The sequence below is a fragment of the Diadema antillarum genome, unplaced genomic scaffold (assembly GCF_040938485.1).
Source record: "Diadema antillarum isolate AM-2024a unplaced genomic scaffold, OU_Dant_1.0 seq00001453_RagTag, whole genome shotgun sequence".
NCBI lineage: Eukaryota > Metazoa > Echinodermata > Echinoidea > Diadematoida > Diadematidae > Diadema > Diadema antillarum.
In genome coordinates this window covers 104,132-126,135 of record NW_027272199.1, presented here as the reverse complement: position 1 = coordinate 126,135, position 22,004 = coordinate 104,132, and the positions used below count along the sequence as shown (strand labels likewise).

The following is a 22,004-nucleotide window of genomic DNA, read 5'->3' as shown; positions in this document are numbered from 1 at the left end:
TAGAGTACGGCAGAAAATAAAAAATAACGAAGAATATCCTCTCCTTCGAATATCACCTCCGCTGACAATATCATCATCTATCTCGTGGCAGAGTTGCCACACAAACACCAGGATAAAGAATGAAAAACATAGTTTGGGAGCATATTTTTTTTTTGGGGGGGGAGGGGAAGGGGGAGTAATCAGAGAAATTAATGGTGTAAGAAGGGGAAAAAACTGCTTTGGTTTTGTTATTATTTCTTAATGACTGACCACAGATATATTTTGTCCAATTGCAATAAGTTAATTAAAATACAAAAAATAAAAGTGATGGCAGTTGGATGTGAAAAAGAAATTGTGATGCTGAGGAAAGTGGGGGGGGGGGAGGGGGATTGATCTTATTTGAGTTCTGTCTATCTTTGTCTCCCAAATGAAGATGGCAACATGTGAGAAATCATACTTCTGATAAAGTGTGTGTGTGTGTGTTTGTGTGTGTGGGGGGGGGGGGGGGGTGGGGGGTGGGGGGGTGGGAAGGGGAATAATATTTTTACTCATGCATTGATATGCCAAGCTCATGTGGCTGGGAAAAATTGCTCTCACATGGAGCCAAGCTTTCTCTAGCAACTTGTGTCTTTTGACAGCGGAGAAGTGCAGTATTTGGAGGAGATACTCCGTCAACGTCACTTCTCGCTGAGAGAAGAAAAAAATCTCCATCTGCGCCCAAGTCCATACAGTGTATATCGTACGTACAGTGCTAATACAACGGTCTTCCGTATGTCATATATATAGATATGTACACATTACACTACGCATGCTGTCAGATCAGGAGGCAGGGGGGATGAGGGGGGCGGGGCATTGTAATGTGGCTGCCTCCCACGAGTGGGCGGAGCTCTCCCGATGCTCGGCCAATGGGGAGGTGCCTCCAGCAGGGAGCAGGCTGGTGGTGACTGGATGGAGATGTCCACTCTGCAAGCTGCCCTGCCATGTCATCAATGAGATTCTGAAAGTGGGTAGAGAGAGAAGGCGAGCAAACGAAATGTTAATATGTTAGGATAAAGATGTGAAAGAATTACATGCAACACTGTTTTTCTCTGGGTTACTACAGAGACAAAGGACTTCTTTATCTCTCCCCCTTGGGTCATATCAGCGAGAAAACATTTTAGCATCACTGGTCCCACCCCATGATACTATGTCATTACTTCATAATTTCATTTCGATATGAAAATCAATTCCTCACAAAACATATGATGGCACACAGCAAAACCTCAATAGATGTACACACAAGTAATTAATACTAGGAAATTGACGTCACGTTACAAAAACAGAAGAAGTGCTACACTCTCTGCCATAGTATTACAGTAATTGAAAATTGGACATTTCTTTGAATGACGGTGGTGACAGCAATGACACTATGATAAAGCGATGAGAGAGGGTTCTGGTGACATCGGACAAATATTACCAAGGTTGTGGCTGTTCCCATAATTGAGCATCTGCATCTTTGGTCAATGAATGTGATATTGGGTTAACACTGTAACTTGTCAATTCATGAGTTGTGAGTGCATAATATAATTATATTAATATATAGAATCTATTGTATACTTGTATATACGCAGATGTATGGTATACAACACATTTTTCACAATTTGTATGAAAAGATAAGAGTCAAATTTCTTGGGATTGAAGGATGGAGATCAGTCAAGGGAAAAGTTATCTCTTAAAGAAAGAACAAAATATGTGATACATCGCACATGAATTTAAGTTATTGTGTCAATCCCATGTGACCAGGATGCCTTTTACAGATTTGTCTACTGAATCAACAATGAGATGATTTACTAACATTCAACTCTTCACAACATCCTTAATAATACTTGTCTGTCCTTCCACACGGCTACTGCCATCTGTTTCTTTCTGCTGCAATTCACCTGCACAAAATAGGTTTTTCGCTCGGGTGTATTCTCCCGTAACCAAACCCTCATAAAGTCAGTATGCCTACTGTTTATGTACAGATACCTCCATGTGATAGGATACATGTATATGCATATTTGTTAGATGCTTTCTAAATGGCATGAAGAATGATTACACTCAAGCAATGAATGGATGACTGAAGGAACAAATAGAAACACACTTTGAATTTACTAAGTCCACATATCATACCGACAAAGCCAATGAGTTAATAGATGATTCAGAAATGAATGGCTACATGGAATGAAAATAATATGGCACAAGCGAAGTAAACAAAATCCAAACTCTGCATGACTCTACATGATGTTGTCTGCTCTCAAACACATTGATAAGAAGGATTTTGTCATTCCTTTCATCCATTCCTATGTGATATTTTCTCCGGGCTGATATCTGCTTCGGACTCACTGCCAAATGCAGGCAGTCCCCTATGAGATAACCTCGCGGTATAAAGAAGGAAAATGGTGTGTGAGACATACCTCTGTTTTAGGCACATCAGATCTCACTGGTCAGCACAGCCCCTGATTGGCCATTGCCTTCAATCCCAGAATCCTCTGGGCTCTGGGCGAGCTTGACCCCAACCTTCAGACTGGCCTCCAGCTCTGGTCCGTCCTCCTCGTGTTGCCCGCCCTCACCATTGGTTATCTCTATTTCAGTTTTGGCCGCTGGAGCTTCTATAAGTAGCGGCGCACCCATAGTTCCCTTGGGGTCTATTACAAGATTGGAGTCTTGGTCCATTTGACCATTATTGGCATTCTCTAGTAAGTCTGTTTTCTCATCAGCATCCAAGATCTCTGGTATACTCGGTGCTTCTAGAGGGCCATTGTCCACTGGCTTCTCCTCAACTGCCTTCTCTTTGCTGCCTGGCTCTTCCGCTATTTGTTCTCCATCCGCATCACTGGTTACCATGTCAACGGCAGTGCCATCTTGAACATCAGCTGATGACTCTTGGACATCACTTGATGACTCTTGAACATCAGCTGATGAATCTTGAACATCAGTTGATGATTCTTCCCCCTCATGAGATGCTAGAGCATCAACGCTGGTGCCATCTTCCTCAACTTCCTTCTCATTCTCATCCTCTTTCATCTTCTCTTTCTCCTCCTCCTCCTTCTCCTCCTCCTCCTCCTTCTCCTCCTTGGCAGCTTCCCTATCAGCATCCCCTCCACCCATAATGTTCCCATCACCCTGGTTAGCATCTTCTGTGTTAGCTAGCGATGCAGTGTTAGTGTCACCACCACCACCCACTTCCAGCTCGGCTGCCGGCGGGCCGCTCTCCTCCACGCCATTCTGCGCCTCGGAGACGGTCGCCGCGGCCGCCGCATCACTGGCCTCCCCCTGCCCTTGGTCCCCTTCCTCCGCGCTGTCATCATCACCTGAAACCGGGTTGCTACCGATGGCTCTGTTGCCACTCAGAAGATGGCGGTATTTGTCGTTGAGGAGCATGCTCGAGGAGCTGATGCCGTTCGTCTTGTGATCCGCAGCACCGTCTGAGCTTTTCTCACTATCTGGTGAGCCAGGCTGAGAGTTTTCATCCTGAAAAGAAGAAAGTCATATATTTTGCCTGAAATCACACACACCAAATAATCATCAGTTTCTTCATTTCTGCACACATTATACCATACAGCCACTACCAAGTCTTCACAGGTAAGAAGTGTCCCAAAAGATTTAAGGGGTATGTCACAAGATCTTTTTGAAACTCAATCCTAAAAGACTCGGTTCAAATGAGAGAAAAAAGCAAAGAACAGAAGTTGATAGAGAAGCTAATGAGACATCAAGCAAGAGAAAGCAGATTTCCTTTCCAGTTTTTGCCGCTACACTAGTTGTAGGGGACAACAGGCAACCACAGAAACTGCTACTTTCACATAATCAGTAGCTACAGTACTTCTGGGTGAAAAAAGGGCAAACACTACAAACAAAGCAGAGTACTTTCCTGAGATCTTACAGGGTGTAGAAATGTTACATGGTGCAGCCTGAAAGAACTTTTTTGCAAATGAGAGATCTAATGAGATGCAATTGGTGAAAAGTAACCATTATATCAACAACACAACCCTAGTAGCACACACTTTTTAACCTGTTGACGACGAGTCCTGAGTATACTCAGGCAGGTGTCTATGGGAAATGTATGTTGTAGCAAAATCAATCCGTCTTCAACGGGTTCACAGTACACTGACCCACTGTCCTCATTCTATGTTACAATTTCCATGCTCACCTTGTTCTGAGCTCCTCTTCTCGCCCTCTTCATGATCTCATCAACTCTCTGTACAGAAAAGAAAAGATGACACACATGATTCATTTCCCTTCTGTGATTTTTACTACCAGTGCATACCAGAGGGTCCTGCCATTGTCATTACCCTAGCATTGCCAGGTACCCATTTTTATACACTTGGACTAAGATGGCATTGTGGGTAAAAACATCTTGTCCAAGGATGTTGGCACTGGGCTGGATTTTAACACTGGTCCTCCGAGTGGGAGTCAGGAGTTATATCCACTATGCCGCAGTGCCTCAACATAGCATGATGGATAGGGCAATTTGCTATATATGTCAATTCATCAAACTGCAATATTTGGGCAATTCCGCAGTTAGGTGGACATGACATGGATTAAAGAAATGTGCCTCTTTATCTTACTCCTTGATTTAGGTATCAACTAATGCCATGGATGTTCATCAATCATTAAGGTCTTTCAAATTCAGTAGATTTTATTTTTCGTATTCATTGATTTTGCAAGATCTAAAACCATCATCTAAAATGTACATGTGGGACTGGGGATGCTGAAATTCACTTAAATGCAAATTACAGTGGGTTCCTTTGAAATTTTTTCCTCAAAGCTTTGCTTAAGGGTAAAAGATGAATACATTTAAGTACTCCAGAAGTCATGTGACATTTTGTCAATTACAAAAGGGTGAAATGACCTGCGGAATTACTCCGGACAAATGTAACGTTACTAACCGTAACGTTACTAACCATGCTTTTGGGGGTCTAGCTAAAGAATTATCGGTCGAACTGCTAAAAAAAATTGCATGAACATTTGTCATGATGCAATAATTGAAATTAATGCAACACTTTGTTTGAAGTAACTTGAATTTTTGCACACTTTTTGTTACAAGACATTGATTTTTTTGTCATGTCCTTTTTTCGTAACGTTACTAACCAGCCCTTTAAGTTGCCATAGCAATTCTAATATTTCTTGGATTGTATTCATTCTTTTCTGTATCATAAACATGGGAAGGATGAATATGTTTTTGACATAATTTTGACTCGAAATGAATAAATGGTAATTTTGTAGTAAAAACAAATATCTAAATTTGTTCAAATGTAACGTTACTAACCGCGGAATTGCCCTTTTCCATCTTAGAAAGATAGAAGATGGCATCATTTGTAATGAGTGACTAGATTTCACAAGCTCAGTCCCTGCTGGCTCAGAAAAATCATTCAAAACAGCATTGTTTATTGTCATCATCATTATGAAAATGAAAAACAGAATGACAACAACACAAATATTGGAAGTGTTTAATTTTTCACACTGTCAATGATAATATCTTTGACATTATCATTACTATCATAATTATCATCTCTTTTATGATATTGTCCTTGTTGATATTATCATTATCATCAGTATCATCATTATCATCATCATCATCATCATCATCATCATCATCATTACATTATCATTGCTATCATTCTCACTATCATTATGAAAATACTAGAGACATCATGTGTATACTGGGCCCAAACAACCTGGAAGAGAAACGTAACAGAATTCCAGAAATAAACGCAGCTCCTACTTCTCAACCTTGGGGATGATAAAGGAGCTGAAATTTCCCACCTGCTCTGCTCACAGCCCACTGTCCTTGGCATGCATAATTCCATTCATTATTCAACCTGCTTCTGGTGCTGTTTGGCCTTGTATTCATCATCCTCTATAGTGAGTGTGTTTGTGTGTGTGTGTGTGTTTTTGTTTTTGTTTTCCTTTGCTGTGTCACACAGATGTCAAGACGGCATCAATTGTCCATGAATCAGGGAGTACATAATCTTCCTAAATCCCCCATTTTATCAGAGAGGCCTTCGTGGGGAAGTGGAGCTTTGCTAACACATCCCGTTTCATCTCACTTCCACTACATGGGCCCCATTTCATAAAAAGCTGCTATGATAGCAACTCTTGCTGCAATGGCAAGTATCGATGGTAATGACAAGAATCCTGCTTCCCGATTGGCTGCTGCTACGAGATGTCATCATTCTAGCAAGAGTTGCTATCCTAACATCTTTTTATGAAATGGGATGCAAAACTACACTTTTATTTTTGTGACATTGGGAAAGGGATGGGGGAGGATGAAGCAAATGCCCATAAAATAGTTTGGCATATTCAGGCCATGTAACTGGGGGAACACATTGGACTGAGGAGTTTTGTTAGGCACAGTTACCACCTTTCCAGTTGTGGTGACCCAGTATGTGCATGCCGCATGGGTTGAGCATGGGTTGAAAAAAACATAACGTATTAGCCGGCTTTTCCATGATGTTCAATGTGACTTTTAGAGTTAAACTCAAACATATGTGTAGAGTGGTGACAATTTCATCAACTTGAATATATGCAGAGAGAGTAAAGGACTTTCTCATGGTTAAGTTTTCTGATGATATTGATTACAACTCTTCCATCAGTGTTTGCACAAGCAAAATCATGCTAAGACTTGGCAATTTAGAAACTATGCTCCTAGTAGAATCATTTTATGAAAACCCATGAAACCCCATATACTGGGTCTTTAACGTATCTTCACATCAAGTAAAATGAAATCAAATGAAGACGTTACAGCTTTCTACTAAAATCAGCTTAAGCACAGATTAACAGCATTGCACTCTTTTGGGCAGTGAAAGTCAACTTAAACATGTATCATCTTTGCACTTTTTCAGGTGGCAAAGTGTGGTAAAGTGGCCAAAACCCCACTGGTGTCCAGATAAGATGAGAGAGGAGAAGACTGACTCACCCTCCTCCTTGCATCCCTCTCCTCCTCCTCCTTCTTGTGCTTAGCAGCCAGCTCAGCCTCCTGCTTCGCTAGCTCCTCCTGCCTCTTGGCAATCTCCTCCTGCTTCTTCCTCTCCTCCTCAGCTTTCTGGTAGGTGGAGAGAAGACATGGTGAAATACCATTAAAATGAGGTCCTGGGAACTGCTGATACTACATTGTTATAACTGGTCCCTTGTTTTAATGGTATGCATCAACGGTAGATTCTGGACTTTTTAAATGATATTTTAATCCCCCAAAACAGTTACTAAACCTTACACAGTAGTAAAGTCGAGTAGAGTAATTGTGTGATCCGGAGAACCTAGCCTTGAGAGAGAGGAAGAGAAAAAATATAGTCCAGATGGACTGCTCTCCGCTGGCTAGAAAGGTCAAAAGTTCATGCCTTGTAAACTTCTGAGGGAAAGTTGTCAGCTGTGAGCATATTTAATCGGTCTGGACTATTTGTTCTTTTTTCTCTGGGCTGCAAAGTTCTCTGGATCACATGCCCTCTCTTGACTTGATGCTTACAGTGAGGTTAAGCAGCTGCTCATAAAAAGAGTGCAGAATCTCTGCTAACTCAAACAAAACTTGGTAGCTCTGCCCCTCCCCTTCCTTGCCACATTTGTTAGCGTCACATCAACCTGAATGATACCATGCCATACAAGATCCCATGATGGCCAAGCCAGCCACCGGCAGTCGGATCACACCCACCTGTCTCTCCTCCTCCTCTTTCCTCAACTTCTCCTCCTCCATCCTCTTCTCCTCCTCCTCTGCCTCCCGGCGTAACCTCTCCTCCTCGGCGATGCGGTTCTCCTCGGCGAGCCTCATGGCCTCCTCCTCCTGTCGTATCCTCTCCTCCTCCGCCTTCTTCTTCCTCTCCTCCTCTTCCCTCCTGCAAGCAACCCACCAGAGATGACACTTAATTATCAGTGAGCGTATCAGGGCAATGACCCCCCAGAGGGCAATGATCCCAAGAGGACAATTGCCCCCCCCCCCCCCTTCCCGGCTAAATACTGGTTAGTGATAAGGTTAGAGTAAAGATTAGGATTAGGACTAGGGTCAGGGAAAGAGTCTGGGGTATATTGTCAACAATATAAAAAAATATAAAGAAAATTCCACCAAAATTCACTTTTCTAGCATTATGAAAGAGCACTTGACTAACCGCTTTCAGAAAGCAGGGGGAATAATTGCTACCCTAATCATATGTCAGTTTCAAGTTGATGGAATGTGTAATCTTTATGAAAAATGGATTTTTGTGGAATTCCCTTTATATTCTCTTTACTTGCATATTGTTGTCCACTCATACGTCATAACCTCTAGTAGTCTCCTCATCCAGCGGTTCCAACACCAAAACTTTAAAGAAATCATAACTTTTGCATCGATTGTGCGATTTTCCTCAAACTTTCACTGATGTGTTCTACTAATGTTGCTGCTTTCACTCAATCCACATTGCTCTTTGGGTTTGGGTTCCCTTTAAGGATGATGTTGTTGTAATTGCTACCACCATTGCTGTTCCTAGTTATGAGGGAAGATGGCATTAGAAAAGTTTTTCATCTCCTCACTTGAGCTGTTCCTGTCTCTGCCTTTCCAGCTCTGCTTCCCTCTCGGCCTTCTCCCGGGCCTGACGTCTCCTCTCAGCCAGGGCTTGCTTGGCCCGCTCCGCATCGGTCAGGTCTGGCTTGCCGTCCCCATTCTCACCTGGGCGGGGGGAGATGGAGGTGGGTTTTGAAAAACACAGAGAAATTTATGAAGGATGGGTTCAAAGGGAGACTCTAATGTCCTTAGTATGGTCCTTCACCAAGGTTAGATTGAGACATGTGATAATAGTAGCTATTTTTTTAGTTGGTTCCTAGTGTAATCTGTCTAGAATCTGTCAAATCCTGTTCAAACCGCCAATTAGCATCATAATGTTTAACTTTCTTGAATATTCAAATATGCGCATCATATGCAAATGAGACTAATCTAAATAGTGGGCCCAGTGAATGCTCTCTCTTATTATTATCACTAATTCATCCTACCAAGTGAGTTGCTGTTATAAAATGATATATTAGAATATAGGATTAACCCTTTCTGTGCTATGGACTTTGGACAGTGTGTACAATGCTATGGGGTTTTTCTGTGCTAATCAGCACTCAAAGCACACAAGGGGTTAAAGGTCATGTTCACCTTTGGGAACAGTGATTTAAACAATTTTCAAGATATGACATATAATGCATATGTGAAGGCCTGTTGTACCACAACATATCCTATCATATAAATATTTCGCGATAAAGCCTAAAATGTAAGGAAATGTCTGCATTTTTCTCAATAAACCGTAACTGTAGACGGTTTAGTCTGGAAACATTTTTATCACAACTATTGTTCACATTTAGTATATTTAGCAATACTTAACATCGATCCTACCCATTCAAATTTTTACAGTGGTTGTTTCTATCCATAACTCACATTTTACAACTATTATAAAGCACTAATGCTGGGTTTTTGTTTCATCTGCGATTGGTAAATTATGCCTTTAAAGGATTAAACTGCATACAGATGAGGGATTGGTCGTTACAAGGCACTGGATGTACAGCTGCTGTACTCCATATCATGTTTCTGCTTTCCACATTTTACAAACATTATTACATTGTAGTTTCTTTTCATATTCCTTCTTCCTCTCCTCTCTCTCTCTCTTCCTTTCTTTCTTTCTTTCCTAGTTCTTTCCTTTCCCTCTTCTTTCTATCTTTGACAGGTCATAGCAAGTGTACTCAAAGCACAGCCTCAAAGAAACATTTTTTCCAATCAGTCAAACTTTCAGGGGTCCACGTGACCAACAGAAATAATTTGAGTTAAGAGACGACCCTATAGGTGACTGCTCCAAGACCGCAAGACATTGTACATGACCAAACAGTCTGTGTTGACTCAGTCACAGCCACTCGCTCCTTTTGTCGCCACCTATTCGACATGTCTGGGGGGCCACGCATGAGTAAGGACTGAGCAAGAATGGTGGCTGCTTTTCACTGTGCACGCCTTTGTGACTGCACTTGTCTCATATCGCCAGTGATAGTGGTATGACTGCAACCACCACACATGACCTTGTTTCTTGCAAGGAGAGAGAGTCCCTCAGACACAAAAAAGGCTCAAAGATTTGCAAATTCTGACAACACAATGAAACAATATTATGCAGGTCAATCAAAATCTACGAGAAAATTTGGGCCCATCGGGGGGAGAAATTGTCTAGATTTGGTTTCAAGCATTCAATTGCTCAACTTTCCATTTAACTTTGCATGTGCTAACTCTCACAAAATATAAAGTGAAGACAAAAGTTTCACACAGAACTGGGACTAGACTACATTGTATGTACACTAGGTATGATGTATGTCAGCACAGAATATCTCAGCAGAAGTTTTTTATTGAAACCTACCATGTCTGACAATTGTGTGATAAGAGCAAAGCAAGGTCAAATCGATTTTGTTGCTCTTTCTCTTATCTTTTTTTATGGGGGAGGGAATTTCTTTTCTTTCTTTCTGTTTTTTTTCACTTTCAGTAAGTGATCCTCAAAGTTTGCACTCCTTCAAAGTTTTGGCAAAGAAGACTGAAACAGTGTTTAAAGGGTGTGTACAGTTCTGGTCGAGGTGAGGATTTAGCTTTTAACGTTTTGCGAGATATTAAAAAACCACTCTATGAGATGTCAAAGAGCATGCAGTTCTAAGGGGTATCAAAAGTTTATTCAATGAAAATCGGTTTTGAAATGGCTGAGATATCCAAAAACAAGGTGAAACAAAGAGATCCTAATAAAGTTGTGGCATGTCGCCTTTTATTATTAGCACTTTTTTGGATATCTCAGCCATTTGAAAGCCAATTTTCATCAAATAAACATTAAATCCCTCTTAAAATTACATGCTCTTTCATATTTCATAAGAGGTTTTTCATTATCTCACTTAGGAATGTTCAAAACATGAATCCCCACCTCAACCAGTACTGTACAGTCCCTTTAAAAAATGTTGATTCATCTCATCACACTCACTTCCATTCTGCTTGGTCTCCTTTGGCTTCGACTTCTCCGATGGCCCCGACGTCGGCGTAGAGGGAGCTTTGGTGGCTGGAGGCGCCTTGGCTTTGTCCGCTGCCGCCGCCTTGGGCTTCTCTGCCGCGGGCGTTCTGGGCTTGTCCGGGGTGGCGCTGGTCGGGGATTCCTTCTTAGCTGGAGTACTGGGTTTGGGGCGCGGAGACTGGCTGGCCTTGCTCGGGGTAGGTTTGGTCACCCCAGCTGAGGGCGTGAGTGCCTTCTTGATGGGAGGGGGGTTACTACTGGTGGATTTGTTGCCTGACAGAGGTTACAGTAAGAAAATTTGATAAGGCTTTTACACTCTGCTCATGTACACCATCATTTCCAACTTTTCTTTTGCTGGAATGCCCACTAAATACAAACTCACCCAATATCAAGATGCAAAATTCTTTGACTTGCTGCATGTACAATGTATGTATGGGATTCCAAGATTCAAAATTACAATGAGCAATATATCACCAATCTTTGTTTGCAAGTTCTTAACTCATTAAGATGTTTTGTTGTTGCTCTACATGAACGTGCACACATGACTTATACCAACTTTAAGAGAAATGAAATTGTAAATACTGTGGTACCTATCCTACACAAGAAAACACTGTAAAATGAAATGGGACAATTTTTGATGGGTTTTGTAAAACAACATTAAGTTTGAAAACCTTCACTCACTCAGCAATTTTTTTGTTCTCCTAAAATATATTCTTTTTTTGCACATCAATGAATGAGGATTCTGCACACTTACTCTGCGTTTTACCACTGGAGTGGGAATCTGAAGACTTGTCTCGCGGAAGGTTCCGCGGGGAGGATGGCCGTCGAGGGGTGGTGGAGCCCCCACTGGCCAGGCTCTCACCCGATGCGTTGGACGCGTTGGACGACCGCGCAGAGAGGGGTGTCCTCTGTCGGGGTGAGGGTGGCCTGCCCACCGTCCGGGGTGATGGCGCCCTCTGTTGACCAAAATCAGGCAGATTGTCATTGAGAGATTGGCAAAACATACATGCTTCAATGTGATGTAGTGAGCATTTCTATTTACTGACTTCTTACAATGGCACTTGCTCAACAACAGCAATTTGTAAAAATTTGTTGCCTTTGTTTCATCAGTCTATGCGATCTGCAAGTCAAACTTGTTCCTTCACTAATTGCCATTAGTGCATATCTCTTTATATGCGTATACACTCACACATCCATCTTTTGTTTTTATTCTGCCTTTAATGTTTGCATATTCCTTTTATTTGGCACGGCTGTACGCGGTAGTCAGTAGAAGGTGAGCCACAGTATCATCCATTTTGTGGAAACTGCCGCCACAAGGAAAAAAAAAAGAAAAGAACAACCTTGCCAAAAGCAACAGGTGAATGAACACTTTTTCCGCATCATTATTTCCCCTTGAAGTATTAAACAGAGGGTATGTCCCTTGGCAACTTATCCCAGTCATGTGGAAAATCATCAAAGGTTTTCCTGGTAATAAGGCCAGTAACAAAAGCAACAAGAAGCATAAAAAGGCAAAGGGACACAAGCTGAAGACTCCCTGGCTATTAATCTTTTCAGTCACCACATCAGGACAATAGATGCAAATCATTTTGGCAGGGCAGCATACTGTAAGACATGGAAGGCTAGAAGTGTGATGGGGGAGGGGGTGGGGAAGAGGGGCAGGTAAGAGGGGTGGGGAAGAGGAGGGGGGAGTGAAAGGGGAAGAAGAGGGGGAGGGGAAGGGGAAGGGGAAGAGGAGGCACCAGTGTGTAGCTGCATTACCTTGGCAGAGCTTGTGGGAGTTGACAGGTTGGTGGTGCTGGTGGAGGGGGACTTCATGCCCCCCTTGGGCCTCGAGAGCCTCTCGGTGACCGCCATGGCCGAGGCGCGGGGTCCATGTGTGGGGGTGGAGTGCGTCGACTTGATGTCACGCGGCTGAAACGCTGTGTGGTCAAACAAATCAATGAAATGGTCAATGGTGTGTTCATGGTCTTTTGTTTGTTTTTTGTTGAGTACAATGTGCCATAGGAATGCAAGAACTGCAATATCATTACTGTGATCATTCCATGCGTATGCATTCAATTGCAAGTTGTGCTCAGCCGTATAGAAAACATTTGCAAACTGCATCACCTGTCTATTTTTTTTCCTATGGAAATGAAAACAAAATAAAGGTAGTACCATGAAAGACTTTCTGAATTATATTTCATTACGTCACCAAGCAACACTTGACTTTGCCTCCCTCACTGATGAGAAGACCAATTAATTTTCTTGTTCTTCCGAAGCAGCAAAGTCTGTCATCAATAGTGTCACGTCATCCTATACTAAATTCTATACTGAGAAGAAAAATTGATTCCACAGCTTCTGCCCAATGCTGTTTTCATTAAGGAGTGATTGAAACAGATTCAATTCAGAATTCACATAGATCATGTAGTTATGCATGAAGGAAATGATATGTAGAAAGTTACTGTGACAGTGATAGCTTACGATGGTCAATGAATTTAGTGAAGTTTGAGGGACACATATCATACTTTGATATTCTTTCCACGTCACTTCTTACTTTCCTGTATACATCATACAAGTAAAAAGAAATGACCATTGTACATTTTCATGCAATGTGCTGATGAGACACAATATTTTTCAAATGAATGGCAAATCATGAGTATTAGACATCTCTGCAAAACATGAAATACAAATGAACATACAATCATCATATATCAAAGTATATCAAAATATCACCAACAGGTTCCCGCAGAGATCCGTGGCACAGCTGTATTCTTACCCTCATATAGTACCAAGAGCAATCTCATTCTCTGGGCAGCATACAAAATAAACTTTGTAATGCTACAAATTGCTTGATTTTGAATTTCCACCACCAAAATTTGGTTGCCTTTTATTTCAACATTCCCATTCCCATATAACATGCAAATTTGGCACAAGGGGCAATTCAGATTGCACAGTACCACCAGGCCAACAACTTACATCACAGCTGCTTCTAAAGAAAAAAATAGTGAATGAGAGATCAAACAATAAAAATCATCATCTTTTAGGGCAGTGAATCATTTATTCCTGCACATTTTAAACATGTACCAGACACAGTGATAAGATTGAATGTAAAGAGAGGGGAAAGAATCCAGTGCCTTTGAAAAACAAATTGCAAAATGTTTGTCAGAACAGTATAAACAAAAAGTTTTTTGGTTTTTTTTTTAACACATGACTGAAATACACACATTGGGTATATGAAGTACCAGATATAACCATTTGCAAAAACACATATATGGCAAAACTGGAACATGCATGTCTAGGCCTTTCACATGCATACAAACTTAGCTCAGAAACAGTACAAATCTCACTCAAGATTTACATATGATTCCCCCCCCCCCCCCCCAAAAAAAAAAAAAACACTAAATAAATAAAAAATAAACATAAAAAATAAAATAAATAAAATAAATAAATAAACAAATAAATAAATAGATAAAATACTGGCCCTTTTTTACACTTTTATTTGGTCCATCCTCTACATTTGCTGAGGAATTTGACAGCCATTTCTTAATAATATATGATACTTTTTAAAATTCTGCACTATTCCTAGAGTTTCTTCCAGGCATTTTTATGACTATTGTCTCTTAATATAAATCTACATAGTACAATTGTACAATGCACTTCCTAGTGAATGTACAGTGTAGTTTCTGGGTGCCTTTAAAAGGACACACAGACCTTATCCATCCCACAGTTAATCAAAGTTTCATTGGGAAGGGGGAAAAAATACTGAAATGTGTTGAGTCACATGGATAAAAGTCTGGCACAATAATGCACCACTTCCTCACCTCACCGCTCCTGACAACTTAATAATCAACAGTGAGGAGAGTTTCCATGAACATTTCCTTTCCTGGAAATAGAAGTGGAGGTCCTTTCCAAATGCGTGAAAGATATGTATGTAAACTAACCTTGTGAATCAAAGCTGAATACACTCTAATATATACCAACCATGAATGCACTTAGTTCTCATCATACGTTTTTTATCTCTTTGTACCTGACTGAAACATAATTCACTTTGCATCATGAGTGAAACAAGGGAAGGGGGGATGTGGGGAGTAATATTAAGATATTTTTAGAGATTAAAAGGGTATCAAGGGCACATTGGAAAGAAATAACTCATGGTTACAATTAACATAGAGATAGCTTGTAGTAATTAAGCAATTCTTGTCATCACGGTTTGCATGTCAGAAATCTTGAGCCTGTTTACGCTGCACTGGAAGAACTGGTGGAAATTTTGCACAAATGAGCACAATCTACATCTTCCTCATAGCCAAATTCAAAGGGAGCACTAGTAAAGAGTGTAGTACAATGTGTACTTGGTACATTGTATCTAGTAATTCTGGAATAGGATTGAGTGTATGAAGGTACTCTACAGTGAGTCTGGCAGCTCACAATGGTGTGACTTCGAAGGGGTGGAACAATTGTATGTGAATCACTATGTGAATACCACCAGGTAGTAAAGAGCGTGTATGGGAACACAGCCACAGTGACTGCTGTCATAAGTTTGCTCTGATGCTAAAGCATGTTGAGGTATCCCATTAACCCTTTCAGGCCAATCTCTCCAAACTACCATTGGCACTGTACACAAACAAGCTGTTGATGATAATCAAAGAGCTAAAGTAGGCTGACATTACACTAAATGAATCATTTTTGGATAGGAGACTTAATACCCTAATTCACGCACCCACCCCGTCCTGTACTCCCCCGCACACTTGATCTAGGAAATATGAATTTCTCACCAAGCATTTATTTAAAAAACAACCTTCACTCCATTTCTTTCGCAATAGGAACTCTGCCGAATGAGAGCGGCTATCATACCTGACAGCTGTACGCAGCCGAGCCACATCGTAATGGCTTAATTGGCTCCCGTCAGAGTACTTCCCTTCCTCCGCCGCCTCCGGAGGATGGGAGGGACTTAGATCTAGTGACGAATGCTCCGTTGGACTACTATCAATGGGCTGATGGGAGGGCGATTCTGCTATGTCTCATACAAAATCTAGATGAGTTCATTGATGCAAGGTGCCATGTACTTGTTACAAAGAAATTGTCATCATACATACATGTGTCATCAGTGTCAAAAACATTTGATTGTACTAAGAAAGACATCCAAGTACATATGTAATAATGGCATGTGTCAGAAAAAAAAAAGAAGGCAGATTTGATAAGGCCAGTTATGAAAGAATATTCAACAACCACTTCTTTACTTATTCATCCTTCTCCTTCTTCCCTCACTTATCCACCACATACCCTAAAACTGACTATGAATGATGAGCATGGTTTACATAATCCCACTAGTCCCTTCATAATGTGTTACGACCTTCACATGGAACTGTTGCATTGTTAACCATGAATTTAGTTTAGTTTAGTTTAGTTTAGTTTAGTTTAGTTTAGTTTAGTTTAGTGTAGTTTAGTTTAGTTTAGTTCAGTTTAAATCATTAAAACTCAATCACCCTCCTAGGGCATGCAAGTACAATGTAGCAACTTTGGTATAAAAATGGCAAGAATAATAGTATAGTAACAAAACATGAAGTGATACTCTGTCGAACTCGTACATAAACCTCCACATTTCTTCTTTTTTTGTGGGGGGGGGGGGAGAAGGGGGAGCAAGGTTGGCAGGGATGAGATTAACCAACTGTCAAAAAGATAGCCTTGCTGAGCTTAGCACATTGGCATATATAGAGGATTCAGCTATTGTGCAACAAGCTATTATACAGCTGTTCATCTTTCTCCAGCATGTATACTGCCATATCCCTTATGATTATACCTCATGTGAATGCATCCACAGAGGTACACATAGGCTAAATATATCCTCTACTTGACAGAATTCATTCAAGCTTTCCCCGCTTCGCATCGACTGAATAACACTAAGGATTGGGGGGAGATGGGGTGGGGTATTAAAAAGGGGAGGAACTTCCAATGTTTCCTTCCCACGGTTCGTATCGCCAAAATGGACGAGTAAAAGATGTAGTTAGGATATGCCGCTAGTGGGGGAAACAGGCACGGGGTTGGGGAGACACCCACACCTTTGTAGCTAGGTCTGTGAATGTCAGTCAGGCATTTCACACCTGATGACTTCTTTCAAACCAAAATGGAAACAATGCAATCCAAAATGGGAAGGTGCAAGCACAATGCTGCGATGAGACTGTGCTGTATCCACGGCTGATGCAATTTTCACTTGAGACAGTCCGTTCACATGAAATTTTGTAATATCGGCTGTCAGAACAGGGCATTTTAATACAAAGAGTTTTATATTTCTTCAAGTTGCCATACTGGGCGTTATTAAGTGCTGTAAGCTAAGCTCCACACCTGAAACATTGAAACAGGTAAAGTGATCATTCATTTTACTTGCCTATCTGCAAGTTCTATTTGGGCAAGCGGGCAAGTGAGTTTTTAGCAACATGCCAGCATTTTTGATGCCTACAATTCAGTCTTTAACTGGCTATCTTCAAAATCTCACCAATGCATACAGTATATAATACAGGTACAATTGTATGTCTCTATTTACTAAAGATGGGACTCTGAAAGAACTGCACTGAGGTTTTCAGGCAGATAATGTATTGAATAATACTCTTTACGATCAAATACTAAACATCCATGCAATCTACAATCAAGGTCGCAGACCTTTTCTTGAACCGCAAACCTTGCACAGACAAAGCAAACAGTATCTAGCCAATAGCTTTCATTACTCATAAATAAAGGGCTTTTTAGGCCACGTCCTTCCATGACTTGGCTTATCTGTGCAGTCAATATCAATATAACTCGGTAGGTATTCTGTTGACACTCATCACAAAGCGCAGGTGCTGTGGTTTAACCTGTTGCCGTGACGATTAAGTCATGTTAAGAGCATGACACACAAAGCTGCCTTGCCTTCTTACTCAGAGCAGTAAGGACTATTTCTGATACACATTTCTACATGGGAAACAAATCAGAGACACTTTATACTTCATACAATGGTATAAATGTACATGCAAAGTCAATGCACTGGTACCAAGCCACTTTACACACATGGCTGACATTGATTACTGTTCATTTTTAGACAGGTTTGTATGTTAACTCGTTGAGGACGAGTCCCGAGTATACTCGGGCAGGTGTCTATGGGAAATGCGTGTTGTAGCAAAATCAGTCCGTCCTCAACGGGTTAAATTCTCTCTACTGCTTGGGTATGGATATACTGTATGACATGTGCCTCATAGTGAAGCCCATAGGCTATGCCATGTGCTATTACAACAACTCATCATGCATACTACATATCATTAAAGATGTCACAAGTCTGAAATACTGAGCAATACAATAGTAGAGTACTTGTACATTGAACCAGTGTATTCCTTTGAAGCATGCACATGATTGCATTCAAGGCACTCTGCTTTTTATGAGTAAAATCCGCTCATCGAAACAGCCATGCCACTGGTATGTAAGTCGCAAACCAATGATATGTTCTGTAACAAATGCAGCTATGAATCATAAGAACTTGACAAGCTCAAAAGCTGTATCAAGTATCACATCTCCAACCTGCAGTGCCAAAGGCGAGATATTCCCTATTCTATACCTGGTGGTACACTACCGGTATATGAAAACGTAGTCAGCATCAGTCACATGCTTTCAAGGCTATACACTGCCAGCAAATGTGATCAAAACAGTGGGTTGTCAATGACCTGTCAAGGCAGCTACTACTTAATACCTGCTACACAATCTCACCAGATCCATTGCCAGTGCAGTTTAAAGAACAAGTTCACCATCATACAGCATACTGTACATATGGATTGAGTCAATTTATATGCAGGAACACTAGAAGAACACATGAGTGAAAGTTTGAGGAAAATTGGACAATATGTTCAAAAGTTAAGAATTTTTGAAGTTTCAGTGATGCCGTAGCTGGATGAGAAGACTACTACAGTTTGGGATGTCACATGCGTAGAATGATGTAGAGCAAATATGAAGAAAATTCAACCTTCAATTCAAAACTTGCCTCTTTTGCCAATATGAAATATGAAAAGGAATTCTAATTTTCTAGAATATGTTGCCAAATTAAAGATGAGTTACAGACAAAACCATGACTATGATTTGAAATTCCTGCATTTCTGCAAACTGCTATGCAAAATGGACTTCAATGAGAAATTCATCCATCCCCCTCAAAAAAAAAAAAAAAAAAAAAATGGCAATAAGAAGGATAAACTTTTCTAGAATTTGTTGCCGAATAAATTTTCTAGAATGTGTTGCTACACTAAGGATGAGTTATAGACATAACCAGGAGAAGTCTCTTGAAAATTCTGCATTGAAGAGATATAATATCATACAAACAGCGGGCTCAATAGACGGAAAATATTAATTGACTCTATCTAATGAAGCACCATCAATTAATAACCCCTGGGAAGTCCATTCTGAAAATCAGTTTGCCTGAATAGAGGCACAAAATAGAGAGGAACAAGACAGTGAAAGTTCAAAGAGATTCTGATGAAAACTAAGGATTAAGAAGTTATTTTTTTAAAGTTGTGATCAATCAAATGCAGATTGGCAACTCTGTGATCAATGTAGCATGTGAGCCCATCTTCCATTTGGCCTGCACATAAAATACCATAAAATCTCTCTTTTTTCGTTACAGATGGCTTTATATATTTTTTTTCCATACAGGGGTTGCATGGATAGAAATGTATTCCTACATTATAGTACTTCAAGGGCCCCCAACAATTGGAAATGTACTTTGAACAAAACCGGGAAACGGAAATGCATGATTTTATAATAATTGAACTATATTCATGCTTTAGTAGCATGTTTCAGAGTACTGCATGACCAAGCATAATTACAACTTGATTCTTTGGTATAGAATAGATATCAAAAAGATGATGAGTACTTTAATTGTGGTTGTTGAAAGCACTGTTAAAAATATATAGATTGATTTTCCAAATGTTTAAATACATTGTAGCAGGGGGCTACATAACATTTTTTTTTTACCGCTTGCCCAGTCGGGCAGGCACATTTTCAAATTGTTGCAGAACACTTGCCCGAAAGTGAATTTTACTTGCCTGAAAAGAAAGTCCAAAGATATAAGAAAATGATATAGAAAATCACTTGTAAAGTCAAGGGCTTGATAAAACACAATTATTTGAATAAACAGCACATGTGCAGAGTAACAAACTTGGTTCGATAGAGTGCTGGTGTTGGATTGGTGAGACTTCTTCATGTAAGTGTTGGGAAGTAAAGATGGCTTAAAAATGTTTTACTTGCCCAATTCGGGCAAGCATTTATTCTCATTGTTTCAAAACACTTGCCCTACTTTGATTTTTACTTGCCCCGGGCAATCGGGCAAGTGCTTATGTAGCACCCTGTTGTAGGTACAGCTGTAGCAAAGGTTAAGATCTCTTGTTTATGCATACAGAAGTGACTACAGTGTAAATTTTCCTCAAACTCACATCATACACTTCCATTTTCATGCAAAATCACGACATGATGTGATGACAATGGGCATGCAGCTGGTGATATTAAAGCTTTCTGAGTTTTTCAAGACATTTGTACAAGCATTGTTTTCATATTACACATTCCGACCTCGATCATCCAGCCTTCTTTTTTCCAGACTTCTTTTTTCCAGACTTCTTTATTATCCCTTCAGGAAATGAAGACCCCCCCCCCCCCCCCCCCCAGGCAAAAAAAGGAAAAAAAGTAATTTCAAACACAATTCAAACTCCTATAAAACTTGGGAGCACAGAAATTACTTATTATACTGCCTACAGAAATATGTTATGAATTTTACAGTAAAATGTTTCAATTTCATGAATATGACTATGACTGTATCACAGGCTAGCATAAATTACACTATTGTTGCAGTGTAAACTACATGTACCTGCAAGCGCTGTATATACTGTAGCTACATGTACCACTGGGTCGGCAGTCTACATATATCTCATATACCTACAAATTGTATGTACACTATACATAATCATTACATGTCTCCCATATCAGGCCAAATTGCAAAAATCTGAACAGGCGCTATAGTCCCAACATGGCCGGATAACAGAGGTCGGACTGTCAACAGTTTGATCACTAACCTATTCCCTGTGATGGATTATGGAAAAGAGTAACAATGTGATGCATAGTTGTCTGATATATGACTTTCCATCAAAGTGTCTGCAAAGTACACTTCTATTTAGCATGCCTGACATTTGTGTAAATTGTTTCTTTAGGGCTTTTTACACTTGTAAATTTTTGCTTAGCCCCGGACCAACGGTGGGGCTAAGGGGGGGCCTTAGCCCCACCGTTGGTACGGGACTATCGTCAGCCCACTTTCTGTTTACACTCATTTTTGCCAAAGTGGGCTAGCCCCACCGATAGTACGGTACTATCTGGCCCTGCAAAATAGCAGGGGTTAGCACCACAATTGCGGTGCCAAGCAAGTGAGTGTAAACAGAACGAAAAAATAATCCTGGGCTAAGCGATGGAGACGAAGTCCGACCCTCACTGACCAATCAGAAACGAGGTAATCAAGTGCTGCCGGTGCGTGCGTGTACGTGTACAGTACACAGCGTAATTATGAATATTCATGTGGTTTGGAAAGTCCGGGGCTAAAAAATACGAGTGTAAAAAGGTCAGTTTTCTCCTTAGCCCCGGAGAAGAGATAGTACGGGACTAATTGGCGAGTGTAAAAAGCTGAAAAAATTGGTACGGGACTAACGATAGTCCTGGGTCAGAGAAAGTCCAGGGTTAAGAAACACAAGTGTAAAAAGCCCTTTTCTTTCATACATGTACTTGTATTTTCCACACAGACAAGAACTGGGCCTTACATACTACTTTAGTACACTACAAGTAAAATACTGATGCAGCATAGCTACACATAAATTTTTACATGAATGAGGTGCAAGCGGTGTTTGACAATGTATACAAAAGTTTGTACATCACAGACTAGCACAATGTCACATGACCACAAAAGATGTTTTCCGGCCATGCCTTTAAATCATTACCTTTTGGTCTTGATCTTTTGTACGAGGCTTTGGAACAAAATAAACAAAACATAACATAAATCATATATTTATTTTATTT

At 40.6% G+C, this 22,004-nt stretch overlaps 1 protein-coding gene across 5 annotated transcripts in view; it reads right to left on the bottom strand.

Annotated features, from left to right (window-relative positions):
- Positions 1-515: 515 nt before the first annotated feature.
- Positions 516-22,004, bottom strand: part of LOC139709589 (uncharacterized) — a 91,723-nt gene continuing 70,234 nt past the window's right edge. For all 5 annotated transcript variants that reach the window (XM_071621546.1, XM_071621551.1, XM_071621550.1 and 2 more), the window contains 10 exons: positions 21,926-21,952; positions 12,723-12,883; positions 11,719-11,920; positions 10,938-11,237; positions 8,494-8,629; positions 7,643-7,823; positions 6,917-7,042; positions 4,148-4,195; positions 2,415-3,471; positions 516-976 (listed from right to left, as the gene is read on the bottom strand). In XM_071621546.1, coding sequence (XP_071477647.1) covers positions 2,431-3,471; positions 4,148-4,195; positions 6,917-7,042; positions 7,643-7,823; positions 8,494-8,629; positions 10,938-11,237; positions 11,719-11,920; positions 12,723-12,883; positions 21,926-21,952 — 2,222 coding nt within the window. In that variant the 3' untranslated portion in view covers positions 516-976; positions 2,415-2,430. The remainder of the gene's footprint in view (positions 977-2,414; positions 3,472-4,147; positions 4,196-6,916; positions 7,043-7,642; positions 7,824-8,493; positions 8,630-10,937; positions 11,238-11,718; positions 11,921-12,722; positions 12,884-21,925; positions 21,953-22,004) is intronic.